General features: G+C 34.2%; 2 protein-coding genes across 14 annotated transcripts; both read right to left on the bottom strand.

Annotated features, from left to right (window-relative positions):
• Positions 1–3,972: 3,972 nt before the first annotated feature.
• Positions 3,973–8,493, bottom strand: LOC110692469 (receptor-like protein kinase 2). Its single transcript, XM_021869477.1, has 2 exons — positions 4,894–8,493; positions 3,973–4,806 (listed from the first exon to the last, which is right to left on the bottom strand). Exons 1-2 carry the CDS (start codon positions 7,805–7,807, stop codon positions 4,274–4,276), a joined length of 3,447 nt encoding a protein of 1,148 aa, XP_021725169.1. The 5' UTR covers positions 7,808–8,493; the 3' UTR covers positions 3,973–4,273.
• A 5,691-nt stretch (positions 8,494–14,184) lies between these two features.
• Positions 14,185–18,608, bottom strand: LOC110692468 (histone-lysine N-methyltransferase, H3 lysine-9 specific SUVH4-like). 13 transcript variants are annotated; one of them, XM_021869472.1, is made up of 8 exons: positions 17,959–18,562; positions 16,407–16,438; positions 15,904–15,996; positions 15,281–15,358; positions 15,055–15,109; positions 14,854–14,963; positions 14,684–14,742; positions 14,185–14,579 (listed from the first exon to the last, which is right to left on the bottom strand). In XM_021869472.1, the coding sequence occupies exons 5-8, from the start codon at positions 15,107–15,109 to the stop codon at positions 14,288–14,290; spliced, it is 516 nt and encodes a 171-aa protein (XP_021725164.1). In that variant the 5' UTR covers positions 15,281–15,358; positions 15,904–15,996; positions 16,407–16,438; positions 17,959–18,562; the 3' UTR covers positions 14,185–14,287. The 13 variants fall into 13 exon arrangements, 12 of the variants coding, with proteins under 12 accessions (XP_021725164.1, XP_021725163.1, XP_021725158.1 ...); XM_021869471.1 differs by having other exon boundaries at positions 15,899–16,438; XM_021869466.1 differs by having other exon boundaries at positions 15,281–15,996.
• Between the last annotated feature and the right edge of the window lie 193 nt (positions 18,609–18,801).

Raw genomic sequence — 18,801 nt, 5'->3', positions numbered from 1 at the left:
GTCTGTTCATCAGCGCTACATGCGGAGGCTCTGTCTTGCTTGTATGGGTTACAGTGGGCTTTTGATAGTGGGTATCATTCACTCACAGTGTTTACTGACTCTTGTAATCTTGTGTCCCTCCTAAGGGGGGAAGGCCAGGGTAACATAGCATACCTTTGGCTCATCCGTAAGATTCAGCATCTTGGCTCAACCTTTCAGTTATGTAGTGTTCATAAGGCGGATCGCCAGCGCGTTCAACGAGCTCATCTTATTGCCGGAGAAGCAGCGATCAACTTTATAAGCTTTAGTATTAATATGTAACCTGTTTGTATCCTTTGTCAAAAAAAAAAAAAAAAGTAATTACCTTAATTATTTTTAATCTATTAAACTCTACTATTTTATCATTCACATATTTTGAATCAACAAAATTCACTATTTTTCTTTTTTTTTTAAACAAAATTTACTACTCCCTCCGTCCCCGATTGATAGTCACTTTTGCCATTTTTGGTGACTCAATATGTTAGTCACATTTGCTTTTTTCAAGTACTATTGATATTATTTTTTTTACCAAAATTCTCTAACATTTGCAAACATATTTGTGTAAATTTAAATTTTCCATGTAAATTTTACTTTCCTATATACTTTAATTACTTTCTCTCTCTACTTTTTGCATACCCAATGTAAATTTACTTTTTCAATGTACTTTCTTTAACTCTCCTTAGTTCCCGTGATTTTTCTTCAAAAGTGGCTATCAATCAGGGACGGAGGGTAGGGATGACAATTCTAAATGGATATCCGTAAATCCGATCCACCCGATATAAATAAATGGACGAAAATCCACGTTAAACGGATGAAGGGCGGGTGACGGATGAAGCGGGTAACGGATCGTATCGGATTCGGGTGGGGCTCCGTTTCATCCGTCACCCGATCCGTCATCCATTTATCACCCGAATCCACCCGAATATATATATAAATAAATTTTTTTCAGAAATTTTTAAAATCTTATATTCTATAATCTATACAATGTTTATATATTTCAGATTATTTTTAAGATTATCAATTTTTATTTTAAAAAAATATAAAGGTTCCCCCTAATTTTAAAAACCCTAACCCAAAATCCCAAATGCTCACTGTGTCTTAACGCCACCCTCTCCATCCCTCTTACTAAAACTCACTCTCATTCAGTCCCTCACAATCTCTCCTCTCTGAAACTCCACTGAAACTCACTGATACTCCATTAAAACCATATACCTCCACATTCCTCCGTCCTCACCGGTGAGTTTGGGACACTCCTCACTGGCAAGTGGCGCCACTCCTCATCACCTCCCTCTAATTTCTTTTACTTAAGATAATTTTGTAATAAACCCTGTCTTTGTTCAAATTTCTGAGTTTTCTTTATCCTATTTTAAATTCAAAAAAGGGAAAAGGTTAGGAACTTAGGATGTAAGTTTTGTTGGCTAAAGAATAATGTTAGGATTATATGATGAAATATGTTTTGTTCATGATTTTGTATTCTAATTATTGTTGTAATTATGATTTTTTTTAACCGGTTTAATTATGATTTTCAATTGTGATTATTAGTGCTATAATATTTGATAATTATGATTTTTATTAAACATTGTAATTATCACCCGTTAAGCATCCGATCCACCCGTTTCACCCGTGGTTGACGGATGAATCGGATGCGGGTGATGAGTTTTGCGGGTGACGGGTGGATCGGGTAGAGCGGATGGTAAATTCGGGTGGATGCGGGTGAAGCTCCATCCGACCCGAATTCGATCCGTTGCCATTCCTAACGGAGGGAGTATGTTTCTTACGAGTATTATATATTACTCCCTCCATTTCATAATATTAGTCTCATATGGAATCAATCGTATAAAATAAGAAAAGAAATATATTTGAAATCTAATATTAAAATACAACAAAATTCATAATTAGTTTACCTTATTTAACTTTTTAAATTTTTTATTAGAAAAGTACAAGTCATAATTGCATAATTTAAGGTAAAAAAAATTTCTTACTTAGAGTCATATCATTAATACACAACCAATAAATTAAAAAAAAATCAAGTTATAAATGAAATATATTCAATATGGATAAATCTTTTTGAAACGCCTAAAATAGTATATGGGACTAACATTATGAAGCGGTGGGAGTAACATTTCATCAATCAAACTCTACTATCTTACTTTATATATCTGGAAAATTTAACAGGAATAATCCAACCTTTTACCCATTCTCCCAAAATAATTCAACATTTTGATTAACCCTGAATAATCCCAACTTTGCATATTATTCTCCCACACTACCCCTAGCAAGTCACCCAACCCCTTACAACCGGTTGCCATGCCACGTGACACTTTTTTATTGTTTTATTTAAAAAAAAAAAAAACTTCATAAAAAAATATATTTTAAAAAACTTTTAAAAAATCCTTCAATTTATGACAGCCACCTCCCCTACCTTGACTTCCTCCATTATCACCATCATCCACCAATCACAAACCTCCGGCCACTAGCACAAACCTTAAGCCACCACGTAGCACTACCACCCACACCCGCCACATACCCACACCCATTTTATTTTCCTTTCCTTCTTCGCCTAGAAACAACAACCACCGCGGCTCCGCCGCCATAACCATTGTCTACCCAGCCGCCGATGCCATGTCCACCCAAGCCCCACCGCCCAGTCAACCCACCACATACCATGCTTTGTTTCTCCTCTTCCTCTTTCCCGTATTTCTTTCTCTCTCCCCCGCTTAGCCACCGTACCACCACCACCCCAGAATCACCACCCTTGCACCTGCCTCCTCTTCGAAACCCCAAACACACCACAGATCACCACCACCATAACTAATACCTCACCCATACCACCCTCACCCACCACGTACCCACACCACCCTAACCCATCACGAATCACCACCACCATCACTAAAACCCCCACCCATACCACTTTCACCCACCACACAATCAACCACTTTCCCGCCACCACCGCGAAAAATTTGAACCATGACCCACAAATTAAATTTTCAATTATGAATTTTTTGATCAAATTTAACCATAAAAACGATAAGAGAGATGGAGAATGAAGAAGGAAGGGGAAGAAGGAAGGAGGTAGGAAAGGGAAGAAGGGGGAAGGAGATTTGAAGTTTTTTATTTATTTATTATCTTTTTTATGTTAATTTAATATATATGTAATTATAAAAAAAAAAATTACCGGTTGAATAAGTTGCCGGTCAAATAGGTTCGGTATGGGAGAATAATATGCAAAGGTGAGATTATTCAGAGTTAATCAAAAGATTGGATTATTTTAGGAGAATGGATGAAAGGTCGGATTATTCATGTTAAATTTTCCTATAAATCTAGCTAGTTGCAAAATGTTTGTAAAAGATAGAGGATTGTAATCAATTAAATATATACAGTATAGTTCATTATGTTCATGTAATTTCTGGTTCATTTATTTTTTTGACAGAATCAAATTACAACCAGAAAGGTGTAATTAAACAAGTGAACAAATTTTCCTACTAAAAAAACAACTGAACAAATGAATTAAAAAATCCCATAAAATATGGAAAAGGGTAACAACTTGGGATCTTTCCGCGCTGCAAAACGGCCTCCTACTTGCTTTCATATTTTGACTTCAATTGAAAAGGTTTTGAATTATGCATGTCTATTTTTTGCCCCTTTTTTCAGGGATTCTGTGCAAGTCTGTTTCAAAGCATGACCAAATAATATGGATGTTTCCTAAATTAATGATTTTTGCTGTTACAATTGAAGGAATTGTATATAAGAATTTTAACTTGAAGTGAACAAGTTCTAAGATTGAAACGGGCGTGGGTTGTCCACACCTCCGTTCCAACCTGCTTCCTCGAGACAATACGTGTGCATAATGCACGCGTCACTAATCTCAAATGCACCATAAAATGGTAGAGATGTCATGGACTCGCTTGTTTTTCTGTTGGCCTTTTGTTGTTTTTTTTTAATGTTTCTGTTGGGGTTGGTTGTGTTACATTCCCGCTATATTTTGTACTAAAAGCTAACAATTGCACCTCAAAATCTGGAAACAAGAAGAAAGTAGAAGACAAATTGTAATCCACTTTGGTTTAAACTAACATCAACTTTTTCTTCTTTATACAGAAAATATGGCATGGCCCAGGAAATGAACAAGATTAAGAAAAATTAATAAATGAAAATTATTAACCCACTAAACGAGACACGTAATTAAGCTAAGTAGCTAATTAACAAATACAATGACCAAGTTCTAGTCGAAAATGTTGAATGTATAACCTTTTTTTACTTAACTCAAGTTGCTCAACCTAGGACTAGAGGATGAGTAAAGCAATGAGGATGCAGAAAAGCTTGTGTTATTGCTTTCTGGGTAGAAGTTTTCTACATCAGTTAACCTTGATGTTGATGTTCCGACTCTTAATTCGCTTGTTCGAGGGCTCTTATTTCCTTGATCATTTCTTGTTGTAGGTGATCCCTTAAGCAACATATCAACTTTAGCATGTTCTTCCTTTTCATCCTTTATCTCCTTGAGCATTGCAGCCACGTCTTTCATTGTCGGTCTCTCATCCGGTGAGGAGTTTACACATAGTAACGCGATACCTAATGCTTGCACCATCTCTTCAATCTCGGTTTCAGGTCTAGACAATAAGCTCGGATCAAGGACTTCAATCCCTCCCCTCTTCTGCCTCACCCAATCTACAACGTGCATCCCTCCGGGGATTGTGGGATCCACGGGCTGCTTTCCTGTTAGAACTTCCAACATTACTACTCCGTAGCTATACACATCACTCTTCTCCGTTATTTTCATCATGAAACCATATTCTGCAACAAGTAAAATCAGCATTTAGAATTCATCAACCTTTAAATAGAACAAATTGTAGGATATGAAAATGTCATAATTATACTTACCAGGAGCTATATATCCGTAAGAGCCAGCAACTGTGTTGGAGGAACGATTGAAATCGCCATCATCAACAAGTTTTGCTAAGCCAAAATCTGCAATATAAGGCTCAAACTCAAGGCCAATGAGGATATTGTTTGCCTTGATGTCTCGATGAAATATCGGTGGAGTACAATCATGATGTAAATACGCAAGACCTTGAGCACCACCAAGTAGGATTCGGTACCTAAGGCCCCATTCCAAGGCATTTCCTGAACTCTCATGCAAGAGACTCCCCAAGCTCCCATTCGGCATGTAATCATACATAAGCAACCTTGTATTTCGGTTCCAACAGCACCCTAGGAATCGGACAATGTTCTTGTGGCGAATTGACCCAAGGGTCTTAACCTCAGCAGAGAATGAGTCTCGTACACCACCCTTTTCCTCCTCACCCTTTGATGCAGGGCTTGCAGTTGGCCAAAGCTTTTTTACAGCAATGACCTCGCCATTAGCCATATCAGCTCGATAAACCATTCCTGAACAACCTTTACCAATGATATTTGAATCCACGAGACATTTAAGCACTTGATCAACTGAGAAATTAAGCTTCTGGAAAGGAGTGAAATGCCAAGGCCATGAATCACCCAACTCTGAATCCTGCTCATCTTTCACAGTTTTTCGTGCTCGAAGCATAGCGACAACCCCCATTATAACCATTGCAATTGTCAGGATAATAAGGAAAGCAATGGATATTTTGAGAATCCTAGCTTTTTTTACATCATCCTTGGAACCTGATGCATTGAGGTGGCTCGAGAAGCACGAGTCTTTTCCAACAGAACACAGCTCTTCATTTCCCTCCAAAGATTCTGAAGGAAGCTGCCGGAAGAGCTTGTTATCAGGGAGGAAACCACTGAAGTTGTTGTACGAAATATTAAGGGAAACAAGGTTATCGAGCCCAACAAGTGGACTTAAAACTCCACTGAGCTTGTTATGTGAAAGGTCTAATATTGAGAGCTTGTTTAATGATGATAGCTGAGATGGGATTGGACCAGAAAGCATGTTTTTACTCAGATTGAGAGCGATTCCAAGAGACTCAATATCGCACAATTCACTTGGAATCTCTCCATAAAGCTTATTGCTGCCAAGATCAAGCAACTGAAGACTCGAACATAGGCCTAAAGATGATGGAATTAATCCAGTGATCATATTTTTGTTCAAAACCAGCTTATTCAGTGACACAAGACGGCCAAAACTAGCTGGGATTTCACCCGTAAATCCATTGGATGAAACATCCAATACTTGGAGAGAAGAGAGGGATGACAATGTAGAAGGTAGCGAACCCCTCAAGTTGTTACCGCTAAGGTCTAGCATTTGCAACTCACTACAACTCCCAATCTCATCAGGAACAACTCCAGAAAAGTGGTTACTAGAGAAATCAAGGAAGTTTAACATTGTAAGACCCCCAATTTCTCGAGGGATTTCCCCAGCTATCCGGTTATGTCCAAGTCGAAGCCTAATTAATGAGGTGCAATTACCAATCTCCGGAGGGAGGGTACCAGATATCTCATTAGAAAGAAGCAGAAGTTTAGTGAGATTTTTTATCTGAAACAACCCTGGAGGAATGCTACCAGTGAGAGAGTTATGAGACAGATCAAGAGATTCGAGGTTACTACAACTAGCCAAACTCGAAGGAATGCTACCTTCAAGCTGGTTAGCCCAAGCAAAGAACACAGTCAGCTTCGAAAGTGAGCCGAGTTGTGGTGGGATCAGACCAGACATCTGATTAGTATCCAACTGTAACTGAACCAAATTACTACAGTTTGATAAAACAGCAGGAATTGAACCAGTCACATTGTTATTACTAAGCATTAATTCCTCAAGATTAGACAAACCCCCAATTGACAATGGAATCAAACCCGAAATCGAGTTCAAAGAAACATCAATACTCCTCAAACTAGTACAATTCCCAATCTCACTTGGGATAGAACCCACAAGAGAATTCTGCCAAAGTAGCAATTTCTCAAGCTTTTTCAACTTCCCAATTTCAGGTGGGACTGACCCAGATAAACTATTCTCATACAAATAAATATTAACAAGCTCAGAACAATTACCCAAATCAGCAGGAATTACACCAGAAATAGAAGTTGTATAAATAGAAAGTGTTTCAAGCTTTGAAAGCTTACCCAAATTAGAAGGTAATGACCCAGAAATTCCAGTATCAGCAAGACCAAGAACAGTAAGATTACTCAAATCACCAAAATTTTCAGGAATTTTACCTTCAATGTCTTTATTACCCCCAATTCTCATCACCTCAAGACTGCTAATTTCCCCTAATTCAGAGGGTAAAATACCTCCAATCTGATTATCAAACAACAACAAATTCTTCAAACTCGAGCAATTACCAAGTTGAGGTGGGATTGGCCCAGTAAGTTGATTTGAGTTCAAGATTAAATCTTGCAGATTTTCAAGCATTCCAACAGAATCTGGGATTGACCCAGATAATGAATTTGAACTAACATCAATGGAGATTAAAGAAGAAATCTTTCCAACCTCATTTGGAATAGACCCAGTTAAATTACACCCAGAAATAGTAAGTTTTTGCAAAGATTTAAAAGAGGAAAGATTAGAAGGAAAAGGAAGTTGAAGAGGAAGTGACTGAATATTAATTTCAGTAACAAAGTTTTGTGATGAACATTTTATTGAACTCCATTTGCACGGAGTGGGGTCAACAATATTCCAATGAGATAACTCCACTGGCAGCGGTTGGTCGCCACCGTGGAGCCATGAATATAATACGGCGGCTTCATTAGAAGCCGCCACGGCGGTGGCAATGGAAGGAGATATACATAGAAGATGTAAATGAAACAGGCAAAAGAGAAAATGAAATGAGAATGAAAAATGGAGGTGTTTTTGGCTTGAATTAAACATTATAGTTAAAAACATTTGCCTCAAATTCCAAACTTTTTCTTCATTGGGTTGTGTTTAGCTTAAAAAAATTTAATCTTTGGGTTTCTAATTTTCTTTCCTCTGTTTCTGTGTTTTGTGTGTCTTGCTTGGTATGAACTCAAAAACCTCAAAAACCCAACCAAAAACAGAGTAGAAACAAATTTTTGTAAGAAAGAATTGAAATTAAAATAAAAATTAACAAAAGGAAATAAAAAAGAAAAAGAAAAACAAGTGGGTGAAGGAAGGAATACCTAGAAATTAGCAAGGTTTGCACATTGAATGCCTCTGTTTCTGTGAAATGGGAGTGGGGAAGTGTATATTTTAAAGCAGAGGAAGTGAAGGCAGGGAAGAAGACAACTACATTTGTTTTTTCAGTTTTTTTAATTTTAAATTATTACAGTAATATTTTTTTATTTAATTTTGAATTTAATTAAATAATTATATCAGGACATAGAGATGACGTTAAAGTCATTAATAAATTTTATTAGTAGTAGTGTAGTTGGAATTGGCTCGTTATTCAATTCTATGGTTTTTTTTACGTCATCTTTCTTAAATTTTGAATTTTACACAAAATTTATATTTACAAAATTCTACAGTACGTAAATTCTGTCACAAAATTATATTTCTTGTTTTCCTTTTTTCATACTACCTGTTATAACAACTTGTCAGCTTAGCAAGAGAGCTTCCACAAAAAAAAAAAATAAAAAAAAAAAAATAAAAAAAAAACCTAGCAAGAGAACTTCCAATAAGAGGAAAAAAAACCTTGCAAGAGAGCTTAAATGACTTTTTGATTTTTTTTTTCTTATGAGTTTTTTTTTTTTTTTTTTTTTAAGCGAGCAAGCCTACTGCGTAATTGTGTAAATGTACGGAACATCAAATTATTGGTGTAAGTTCTTTTTCTTCTTAACCATTTGTTGATGTTATGTACTTATGTTTTAAGTTTGAGTGATAGAATTTGTCAATTTGAGGATTATAGTTTAGTATGATTTGGTCTTGAAGAAAATTTTGTGACCCAAATTTGAAAATTTTAGTACGGATTACATTTGTTTGATTAAATGATATTACGTGAAATTTAAAGTAAAATAAAACTTCAACTATAAAAACTGTTAATTTTACTCTGCAATAATGATTTTTTGCTGAATTTATTTATACATCATTTGAATGGTACTGTTTAAGAAATTTGGTTATGAATGACTATTTTTAAAAATTTTGTAATTTTCCAACATATGTTGCACTTGTATATATCTTGCTAACCTAATCCAACCTAATCACTTAGGAATAACTTCTTCTAAACAATTAAGTAAAATTAAACAATTATTTTCTCATGTTTTGATGATAAGATATAATGGGTTTGTGAATTTATTATTATAACTTACCGTCATGTAATTAAATTCTCATCAGGTCCGGCCCGAAGGGGTAGGCCTCGAGTGCGACCGCTAGGGCCCACGTCAGAAAGGGGCCCAAAATAAAAAAAAAATTCAATTTGCATAGTTGTAGAATTTTACTCTATAGTTTTAAAAAAAGCTACTTTTTAAAAAGATAATTACTGCATTTAGTTAGCAATTAACATTAAATTACTTAGATGTCAATTAGGTGGAGATAACAATGCAATTTAACCTCTTCACTTCTTCTAATCTTCCGGTTTTTATGAGCACCTGTTTCAAAATATTAATCTTTTCAATTACATCGTTTCATATTTATTCAATTAACGAAATATTATGCAAAGTTATTACTCCAGTATTGTGTATGGAGACTTATTATTCAAATAATATAAGCTATTTTCATTGTTTTATACTCCGTATTTAAAACTATTTTCATTGTCTTATATTTAAGGAAATTGCTATACATAGCCTTTAGGGATACATATAAGCATTAAAAATACTCTTGAAAACTGTTTAAATTTAGAAAATCATGACAAATTCACACTAATTACACTGATATACAAGTGTTTTTTTTTATCATGAATTCCTAATTTTATACAATTTTCAAGAGTGTTTTTAATGCTTATATATAGCCCTAAGGGCTATGTATAGCATTACCCTTATTTAAAACTATTGCGTGTAAAAATTTTTGTTTACGTAAGAGGCCCTTTTCTTACATTATGCCTAGGGCCTATTAATTTCCAGGAACGGGGCTGATTCTCATAGTTGGTTTTGGAGCTTAGGTTTCCTTTCTTCCTTCCCTTCCCTCCCCTCCCCATTGAGTATATGGGAGACTAGGATGATATCAAGCCACCATCAAAGTTATTATAACATTTGATTTCGAGTTGATCAATCTTTTTGAGCTCAAATATTATTATTTGATTTATTATTCAGTACACAAAAATAAATTTCACTCACAAGTGAGTAAGTTACGGCCTTAGTAAATTCGGACTTATGCAATTTAAATTTTTTTTAACAAAGCAAATAGGTTTAGATATAAAATTTACTTGTTTTATAGACTTATAGTATACATCTCAAAATTAAAACCGCCGCTTTATATCTGAGACCTGAAAGAGTTGTAAACCCTTATTATGGTACAACCAATGTAATACATACATATCGTACTTGTTATTAAACCATCGTAATACTCCATACATCTATTAATGCTTATACGCAACTTTGAAAATTTTTATATCTCATAAATAATATCCCAAAGTTGCAGATAACCATTAACGGAGTTATTACAATGGTTTAATAACAAGCATGGTATGTATTACATTGGTTGTATTCAGAGGATAATATTATCATAGTTATAATATCTATCAATACTGATGTATACTTGTATTATCAACTTATCAGGTAAAAAAATAATAAATAAAAAAAATATATAGGTAAACACTACTAATGATTGTGCATGTTGCATGTGTATGGCTTTCAAATTATACCAAAAATTTCTGTTCTTCAGACTACACTGAAGATTGAAGAAGATAATCTTTATAAGGCTACAAAAAAAATGATGAAGGATTGAAAAATCCGCTAACTTGTGTTAATCACAAAATACTTCATGCCTCCAACAAGCGTGATATACAAGTATATATATATACATAAACGTACATTAAGTATTAGTAAATATAGTAATGCTACATTATGTATTAATCGCGTGATATTCGATGCATAACTAAGGTTAATAGAGCATACATTATGTCCTAAAATGTTTTTCAACTGACAGAGCACAAGAGCATCCATTGAAGTTAGCAAATTTGTACGAGATCCAATGTTATTTCTGCATATACTTTTTCTTAACTCTAACTATTCTACTGCTACTGCTACTGCTACAACATTATTATTATAATTAAGTATTAATATAAGGTTTAAGTTAACTACTAGTTATGCTACACACCTACTTAAGAAAAAAAGGAAAAGAGAAAAGAAATAGAGAGTTGTAATGAGTTAGTCACACTACTTCTGAATACTTTGAAAAGGAATCAAAATGAGCTGCAAATTTCGTATTGTTTTTCATTTTCTATGCATAATACACCTTTTGTTCCTACCTAACCTCGTCTTAGTGTAATAGTCTATCGTGGCAAATATATATATTATGGTACAAAACCCTAAGTTAAGTTGAGTTTAAAAATAATTAAAACCAAAAAGAGAAAAATAAAAAGTAAAGTTTTTTTAATTAATATTTATCTCCATTTTTCTATTTTATCACATTAGTGAATTGTCAATATTGCCGTATATGTTCACATAGCACTATACTATGTGTTTGTGTTTATAGAGAAGGTAATAGAGTAGCAGACTATATTGCTTTGCTAGGCTATTTTATGCAAGCTCGCCAAGATAATATTTAAGCTATTTTATTTATTCTGATAAGTTAGGGTATAATATTGATAGGAGACTATCCTAACTTCTTGTTTTCCTTAAAAAAAAAAAATCCTTGTTTTCCTTTCCTTATAATAAAAATAAAATTTAAATTTTAAAAAAGGCTCTACTCTCTCCATTTTGTACCGATCATAACACATCACATTATAGGGTAAGGACCAAACAAAATTTTATAACATAAAGTACATAGTTAGACTCAGTTCTTTTGAGCTTCTGGGCAATCAGCGCATATTTCAATAGATTAGTGCAAGTTTTAGCAGAGCAAAGCAAATTGAATCAGCAGATTTCAGAAGAGTAAAGTAGAGCAGAACATAGCAAAGTAGAGCAGGACCTTTTTGAGGAATGAGGAATGAGGAATGAGGAATGAGGATGCATAATAATAATAATAATAATAATAATAATAATAATAATAATAATAGGTTGCTAAGCTCGATGATCCCCAGTGTGAGCTGTTGTTGCTTAGGGCAGTATCGGAGTTTTTAAACTCTACTTTGCTTTGCGTACTTGTCCTCCTAGTACTTTTGAGGTAGCTCAGCGCACTTTCGACGAGGCTCTTTGTTCTTCCTTCGAGCGTATCGTTACCGCTTCGAGGCCTGGGTTTGGCGATTGGCAGTGGCAGCTTGCCACCTTACCATTTGCGTTTGACGGACTTGGTGTTTATTCCGCAGGTGATGTTCGTCATTATGCTTTTCTTGCATCTCGGTTACAGTCTGCTGGTGTAGACACCCATTTGTGTCTCCCCAAAACCAAACTCAGTGATGAATATCTTTTGCGTCAAATCATAATCGAATGAAGTGAAAGTGTGAAAAGTCTAATGTTGCGTTTAGTTTTTATTACAAATCTTTCTTTCTGTTTTCAAAAACCTGCTTTATTTTATGAAAATATCCAGTCCAGTTTAGTTTGGTCCATGAAAAGAATGGTGTAGTTGGATAGGGCTCAAAAAGTGCTTTCTAACGATATATTATAAGCCCAATTCCGATGAATTATGAGGAAGTTATGACAAAAATACTAAACTGGGCTCGATTTGGTTCTTACATACGACCCAATGATCTAGAGGAGGGCCTATTATTAATTATCATACCTAAAGCTACTAGGATTGATTATAGTCTTCTAGAATACTCTAGAAGGTTCTCTTCATTCCTAATGGAGTTAGGATTAATAATTATGTTTCAAAGAGTTTAAAATTGAACAAAACTACTCCTTTTGAGAATCCTTGTTTTGTACGAAATGGAATATATTCAAATATTATTTTTGTGCCTCATAATCTTTATCCAAATTTTATATGGTTGGATAGATCTTGAAATTATTTTTCCGATGATATATTATAATATGAATTTCGAGCTATAAATAAAAAGATATGAAAGGAATACGAAACTCTATCCAAAACTGACATCCTTCCACTATTTCGACCATATCATTTTATCTACAAAATATTTTAATCGGATTCTAATTGGGTTGGAAATTAAACTTCAAGATCTTTCCAACGACATATTATATGACTTATTTGAACTTCTGGATCAAAAGATATGATAAAAACAAAATCCGTAAAAACTGTCTTAGCACCGCCTGACGACAAGTTCGTCGCCTGGGGCTGCAGTGCAGCGCCTGGCGATGCACTTCATCGCCTGGCGACAAGATCTGTCACAGGAGACAAGATGAGTTTTATTCCGACTCGAATTCTAACTCTTTTCTATTGGTTTTCGGACTATTTTCTTATAAATAGGGTCCCTGGACCTCCGTTTTCAATCATCAACTCTCATCAAGAATTTCTTGATTTTCTCTCTCTCTCTCTTTCTAAACCAACCCCTTTACAAACACAATTCTGCATTCGCAAGATCTAGACACACCTAGCCAAGTTTGAATATGCTTTCGCCCTAGACGTGAAAGGTTGATAATTTCTGAGGGTTTGGTCCCAAATCTCTTTTTCAATTATTTAATTTAATTGGTTTGTTTTGATATTTTCCTTGAAGTTACTAACGTGTGTATTTTGTTATTAAAAAGAGCTACGAGGCATCGAAGTAAGTAATTTAATTGTTTTATTGATATTTTGATATAGAAATCGTGTTTAGATTGTGTTATTAATTCCTAATATCATGTTAGGATATTATTTATTGCTTTCTAGTATCATGTTTAGGGTGCTTACTCTTTCTAATAGCATGTTAGTCGAGAAATTCGCAAAATTCTTTTTCGACGCTTCTAAAAAGCGTCGAAAAAACGTGAGTCGAAAATTTTGCTAGGTACAAAAAAGCGTCGCGAATTTTGACGCTTTATTGTGTCCAAATTTTTATACGAAGCATCGCAATATGCCCAATTGGTGCACTTTCTTAACTTTGGCGACGCTTTTTCACGTCAAGAATCTAAAAATTGGTGAATCTTTTCTATGTCCAAGTTTTCATACATTTGCTATTTAACATTTTGACAACGCTTTTTCCTGTCCATATTTTCTAATTTGGGACGCTTTTTCTTGTCCAATTTTTTTTTAATAAAATGTCTAGAATACCAAAATAAAATATTTTATTCACTAATAATTATTTCTAATATATTAATATTACAAACAAAAAAAAATACATATACAACAAATTTATGCCAAATTTTTTTATTACATATAAATATATTATAGCATATGTACAATATCTCATTGTAATGGGTTTTCTATTACAAGTACAATTCCAACTTATGCTTTATTCATGACTAGTTGTAGTGGAACAAATTCGGAATCACTAATTGAAATCTTTAAATAGCACAATTCTCTCATGTCCCAGCTGCTTTGCTGCTTTGCCATCTGCACACCCATTCTAGCCGCTGCCACCTCAGCTTGTTCAACACCCCACCGAGCCTTCAACCTTTTAACAGCCGCAGCCACAGCGCACCCTGCATCGTCCCTTAACACGACGCCCAACCCAATCTGGTTTCCTGCAGCCATATTAGCATCAGGATTTATTCTGATCGCACCTGAAGATGACAGCCTCCAATCACAAAAAACAAATTAAATACCAAAAACAAATTATTAGAGGTGGACCAACTTTGATAGCATCTACTTTAAGTGGAAAGAATTAAATAAGAGGCAAACCTTCCAACATGATGAGAATATATATGGTGCATTAACGATGTAATAAGTATCAGTGTTCTCTGGATAGTTCAAGTCATCGATAGTTGTTATTACAGTCAGCAGCTGCAAATGAACATAAGCAATAAAATTATGACCAATCTATCCATCAAATATCATCTTAACTAACTCACCTTTTTGCCTTTAGATTGTCTAATATAATCAATCCCATTAAGCCAATGACTATGAAATCCATCCGCAGTCATCTCAGCTCGAGAATAAAACTGATACCCCACATCAATTCCTGTACATTCCACAAACAACAGAATCCAGTTAGTTTCAGGATTGAGATAATAAGAAATTCATTTTGCTCGGGTTACAATGCAAGCACCAACCAGGAAGAGAACCAATTGTCTTCTCAGGACACAATATTTCATTCTTCCCCCTCATCTGTCACCAAAACATTATAAACAAGTCAACAGTGAATGTAAGTACAACTAGTAATGATTTCACAGCAGGAAGAGTCTAGAAAATGCATGGACAACAATCATATGTGCTTCACAACAACAGCACCACAATATATTTTGCAATGTATGAGTGATAAAGCAGAAGGTAGTTTACCTCTTTTGAGTAGCCTGAAAGTCCTACAAGCTGAGAGTCACGCACTTTTCAATACAGATCCGCAGGAACTATTGGTTTCTAGGCAAATGAAATTACTAGATTAGAATGTTAGATCATTCATACATACAGGCTCCTCATGATAATCCACCCCACATATAAAGACTCAAACCTCCTAAAAGACAGTATTGAATAGTGAATTAGTGATACAAAAGAGAAATTTTAAGAAATCACACAAAAAAAAAAAAAAAAATTGAAAGAAGAGAGAAGGAAGTCAAGAGACATGCAAATCCAATAGTAAATTCAGAGCAAGAGATCGATTTTAACCTTATTAATTAATATTTAAATTTAGATATCCATTTTCAAATACTAGATTTGAATAGTTGGACTTTGATTCAAAAAAAAAAATGAGTTTAGGGTTAATAACAAACCTAATTTCATGTAAAGAAAGCGAATACTGAAAGAGATGAAGCAAATCAAGAATAAAAAACTACCAATCTGCACCAACTCAGCCGATTAAACACTATCTAAACCCAAAATCATACAGATGTAAACAAGAATAAACAAAAAAATCTCTAATTTTAAAAAATATACGGAGTATAAATTGAATAATAAAATCACCTAACCTTCTCCAATACCCCAGACTTCTGAAAAATCGGCAATAGAAGGTCTCGCCATGGATCTCAACTTCGTAACTCCAAGGTTTTTCACTAATCCTTCTGCACAAAATAATCGAGCAATTTGGGGATCTAAGAGTTTATTAGTAAAATCCAAGTAATGAAAAGGAGTGATCTACTTCTTAGTAGTCAGCTCTCTAAGTAGTAATCTGTGATATATAGGAAAGGAGGGAAGTAGAGAAGGGTAGGCCTTTTGATGTTTAGATTTTGGGTGGAGTTTGGTAACCTCAAGTTACCCATGAGATTGATAGCCTAAAGCTATTCATTATCATTGTAATCCTTTGACTACTTTCAATCAAACACCTCAACCTTTCCTTTAAATATTGATTCAATTATCCAAATTAATATCCAAGTTAAAACAACACATAGGTTGTCGACACCATTTAGAGTATAGTTGTTGGCTTCAACCATTAAGAATCGAGTTTCAAATAGAATGTCTCCTCCATAATTACCCATTATCTGAGTCATCCACGATAGCTTGAACCTGAATACACACATAAAACACATCCCCTTACACGCATAAAATATACAATTACTAAATCAACAAACTTTCAAGCTTTCTCTACAAGCAATAATTGAATTGAATATGAACAAATCGAGTTGTATATCTATAAAGTAAATTTGTATTGAATTAAGAAAACCGAATCTAGTAATATTGAATAGATCAACAAAAAACCAAAAAAAGAGAATTATGGAGAAAACAAACAAGAGATAAATAATATACCCAAGAGAGAGATGGTAGAGAAGAGCCTAGACAGCAGCAAAAATAAAACACTCAAACCAGTCATATCAAAGTCAGAACTTTTTATACAAAATAAGAATTATGATCATGAACTGATTCACAAACGAGCCAAGATAGACAGATATCCTTCTTTATTATCCGTTATTATAATAAAGAATCTAAATTATCACAAAATAGACTGACATTCATGATATTTCATATAGACAAGCGCTAAGACAAGGCCCTCACAAAATTGTTTCAGCAAACACCTCTAGCAAAATATCTTACGATTCAGTTGAAAAGGGAAAATCTCAGAGTTAATAACTAAATGCCCACCAGATCGAGAAAATAAAAATGGAATATCTCCTATAGTAGTTAAGTTACAAAGAACACAAAAGCAAAGGATCAGACTAATCAGCTAAACCCAGAACAATTATGAGACAACTAAAATGATAAATTTAGAGTTCTGATCTCATTCATCATCTCTCAGCTGTACAAATTACAGTCATTTGGACTACACAAAATGAGTGCAAAAATGTAACAAGTATTAGGCTGAAACAAGATAGCTAGAAACCATAGACTAATGAGACTTCGTTTGTGAATACTAATGAACTAGCAGCAGTTATAATTAAATCAATCAAATTTGTAATGTGTTCCTTCATTAATGCCCATGTATTTAATTTTGACTGCTCATTAGGCAAAGAAAATTATATAAGATCAGAAAAAAAAAAAAAAAAAAAAAAATATTAGCAATTAACAACTTATATAAAACATAACTTTAGAAACATAGATATGTAATGGACCCTAATTTGGGGTTTCCATGTTGTACAAGAGAAGGGGGAAGGTGTAGGGGCAGAATAGGCCAAGCATATCAAGTCTCCAAAAGTCTCTAGGGGATAGTAGCAGTAGCCTAAAGTTATCAACGCACCTTGTAAGCAATCTGCTGTTATATATCAATCAAAATACTCAAGCTTTATCTCTCAAACCACTTTGTTCATTGATACAAAGTATTATTAACTAAAAATCCTAGTCTATTACAAGTACAAATATTGCATCAGCTTCTGCTTCCAGTAAATTTATATCGGAATGTATAGCAAATGCACAACACACACTTTCATAAAGCATTCAATTTCCTATGTTGCTAGATGTATCAGACATCCTAATTAAGTCATCCAAAGTTCTATAATTCGTTGCAACTAAAATTAAAAAGTTCATGAACAATTGAACAATAAAATTCTATAGAATGATCAAAACAGTAACAAAAAAAGAATAATAGAACTTACCTTGTTTAAGTCGACTATAGAAATTTCCCAAAACAGAGCCAAAATATCTTGAATTGAGGAGCATAAACCCTATTTTGCTTTGAGTTGTGCGACATAAATATTTAGCAATTAAGGAACCCTAAGTTCAAAAATGAAACACAAAAATCAGTAATTCTATCAATCGTGCAAAAATTAACAAGAAAAAAGTAAAATTCACCAGATCTAGAGACTAAATGCAAGAGAATCGAGTTTAAACCCTAACTACTATATAGGCCGACGAATTGAATCGAATTTTAGTGCTTATTGGTCGAATTTGCTAGAATTTTTTGTATAAATTTTGTTGGGTATCACTGTAAATTGAAGAAATTAACAGGGAGAAGAGAGGAGAGGAAGAAATTAACAAGGATACTAACAATTAGATTAAATTTCTTTGAAATGCTGAGATCTAAGAGAGAGAGAGAGAACGAGAGAAAGGGTTTCTTATGCGTGTCAGTGTGTGGGTACAAGGCTATTTCTGCTTTTTTTTTTTTTTAAATGATCCTTATAGACCGTTTTTGGGTTGCCTTGAGTCACGTGCTGAAATTGTCGACGCTTTTTCTTGTCAAGAAGATAATTCGACACATAAAAGCGTCGAAAAAATGCGAAAATATATTTTTCCACTGACGCCCCACTCACTATGTCGAACAAATAGCGTCCAAAAACCAAGGGATTTGTAGTAGTGATATTCAAGCGCCACCACCAAATTTCTATACGCGTTTTCCCGTCCATATTGTCGACGGTGTTTTTAGTCATAAAATCAATTGAGACGCCTTTTGTTGTCCACACAAAAATAATGGCGGAAAATTTTGAAACTGATTTAAGCAA

This window comes from Chenopodium quinoa, unplaced genomic scaffold (assembly GCF_001683475.1).
Source record: "Chenopodium quinoa cultivar QQ74 unplaced genomic scaffold, ASM168347v1, whole genome shotgun sequence".
Classification (NCBI taxonomy): Eukaryota; Viridiplantae; Streptophyta; class Magnoliopsida; order Caryophyllales; family Amaranthaceae; genus Chenopodium; species Chenopodium quinoa.
The sequence above is the reverse complement of the archived record's forward strand: the minus strand, read 5'-3'. Positions and strand labels throughout refer to the sequence as shown.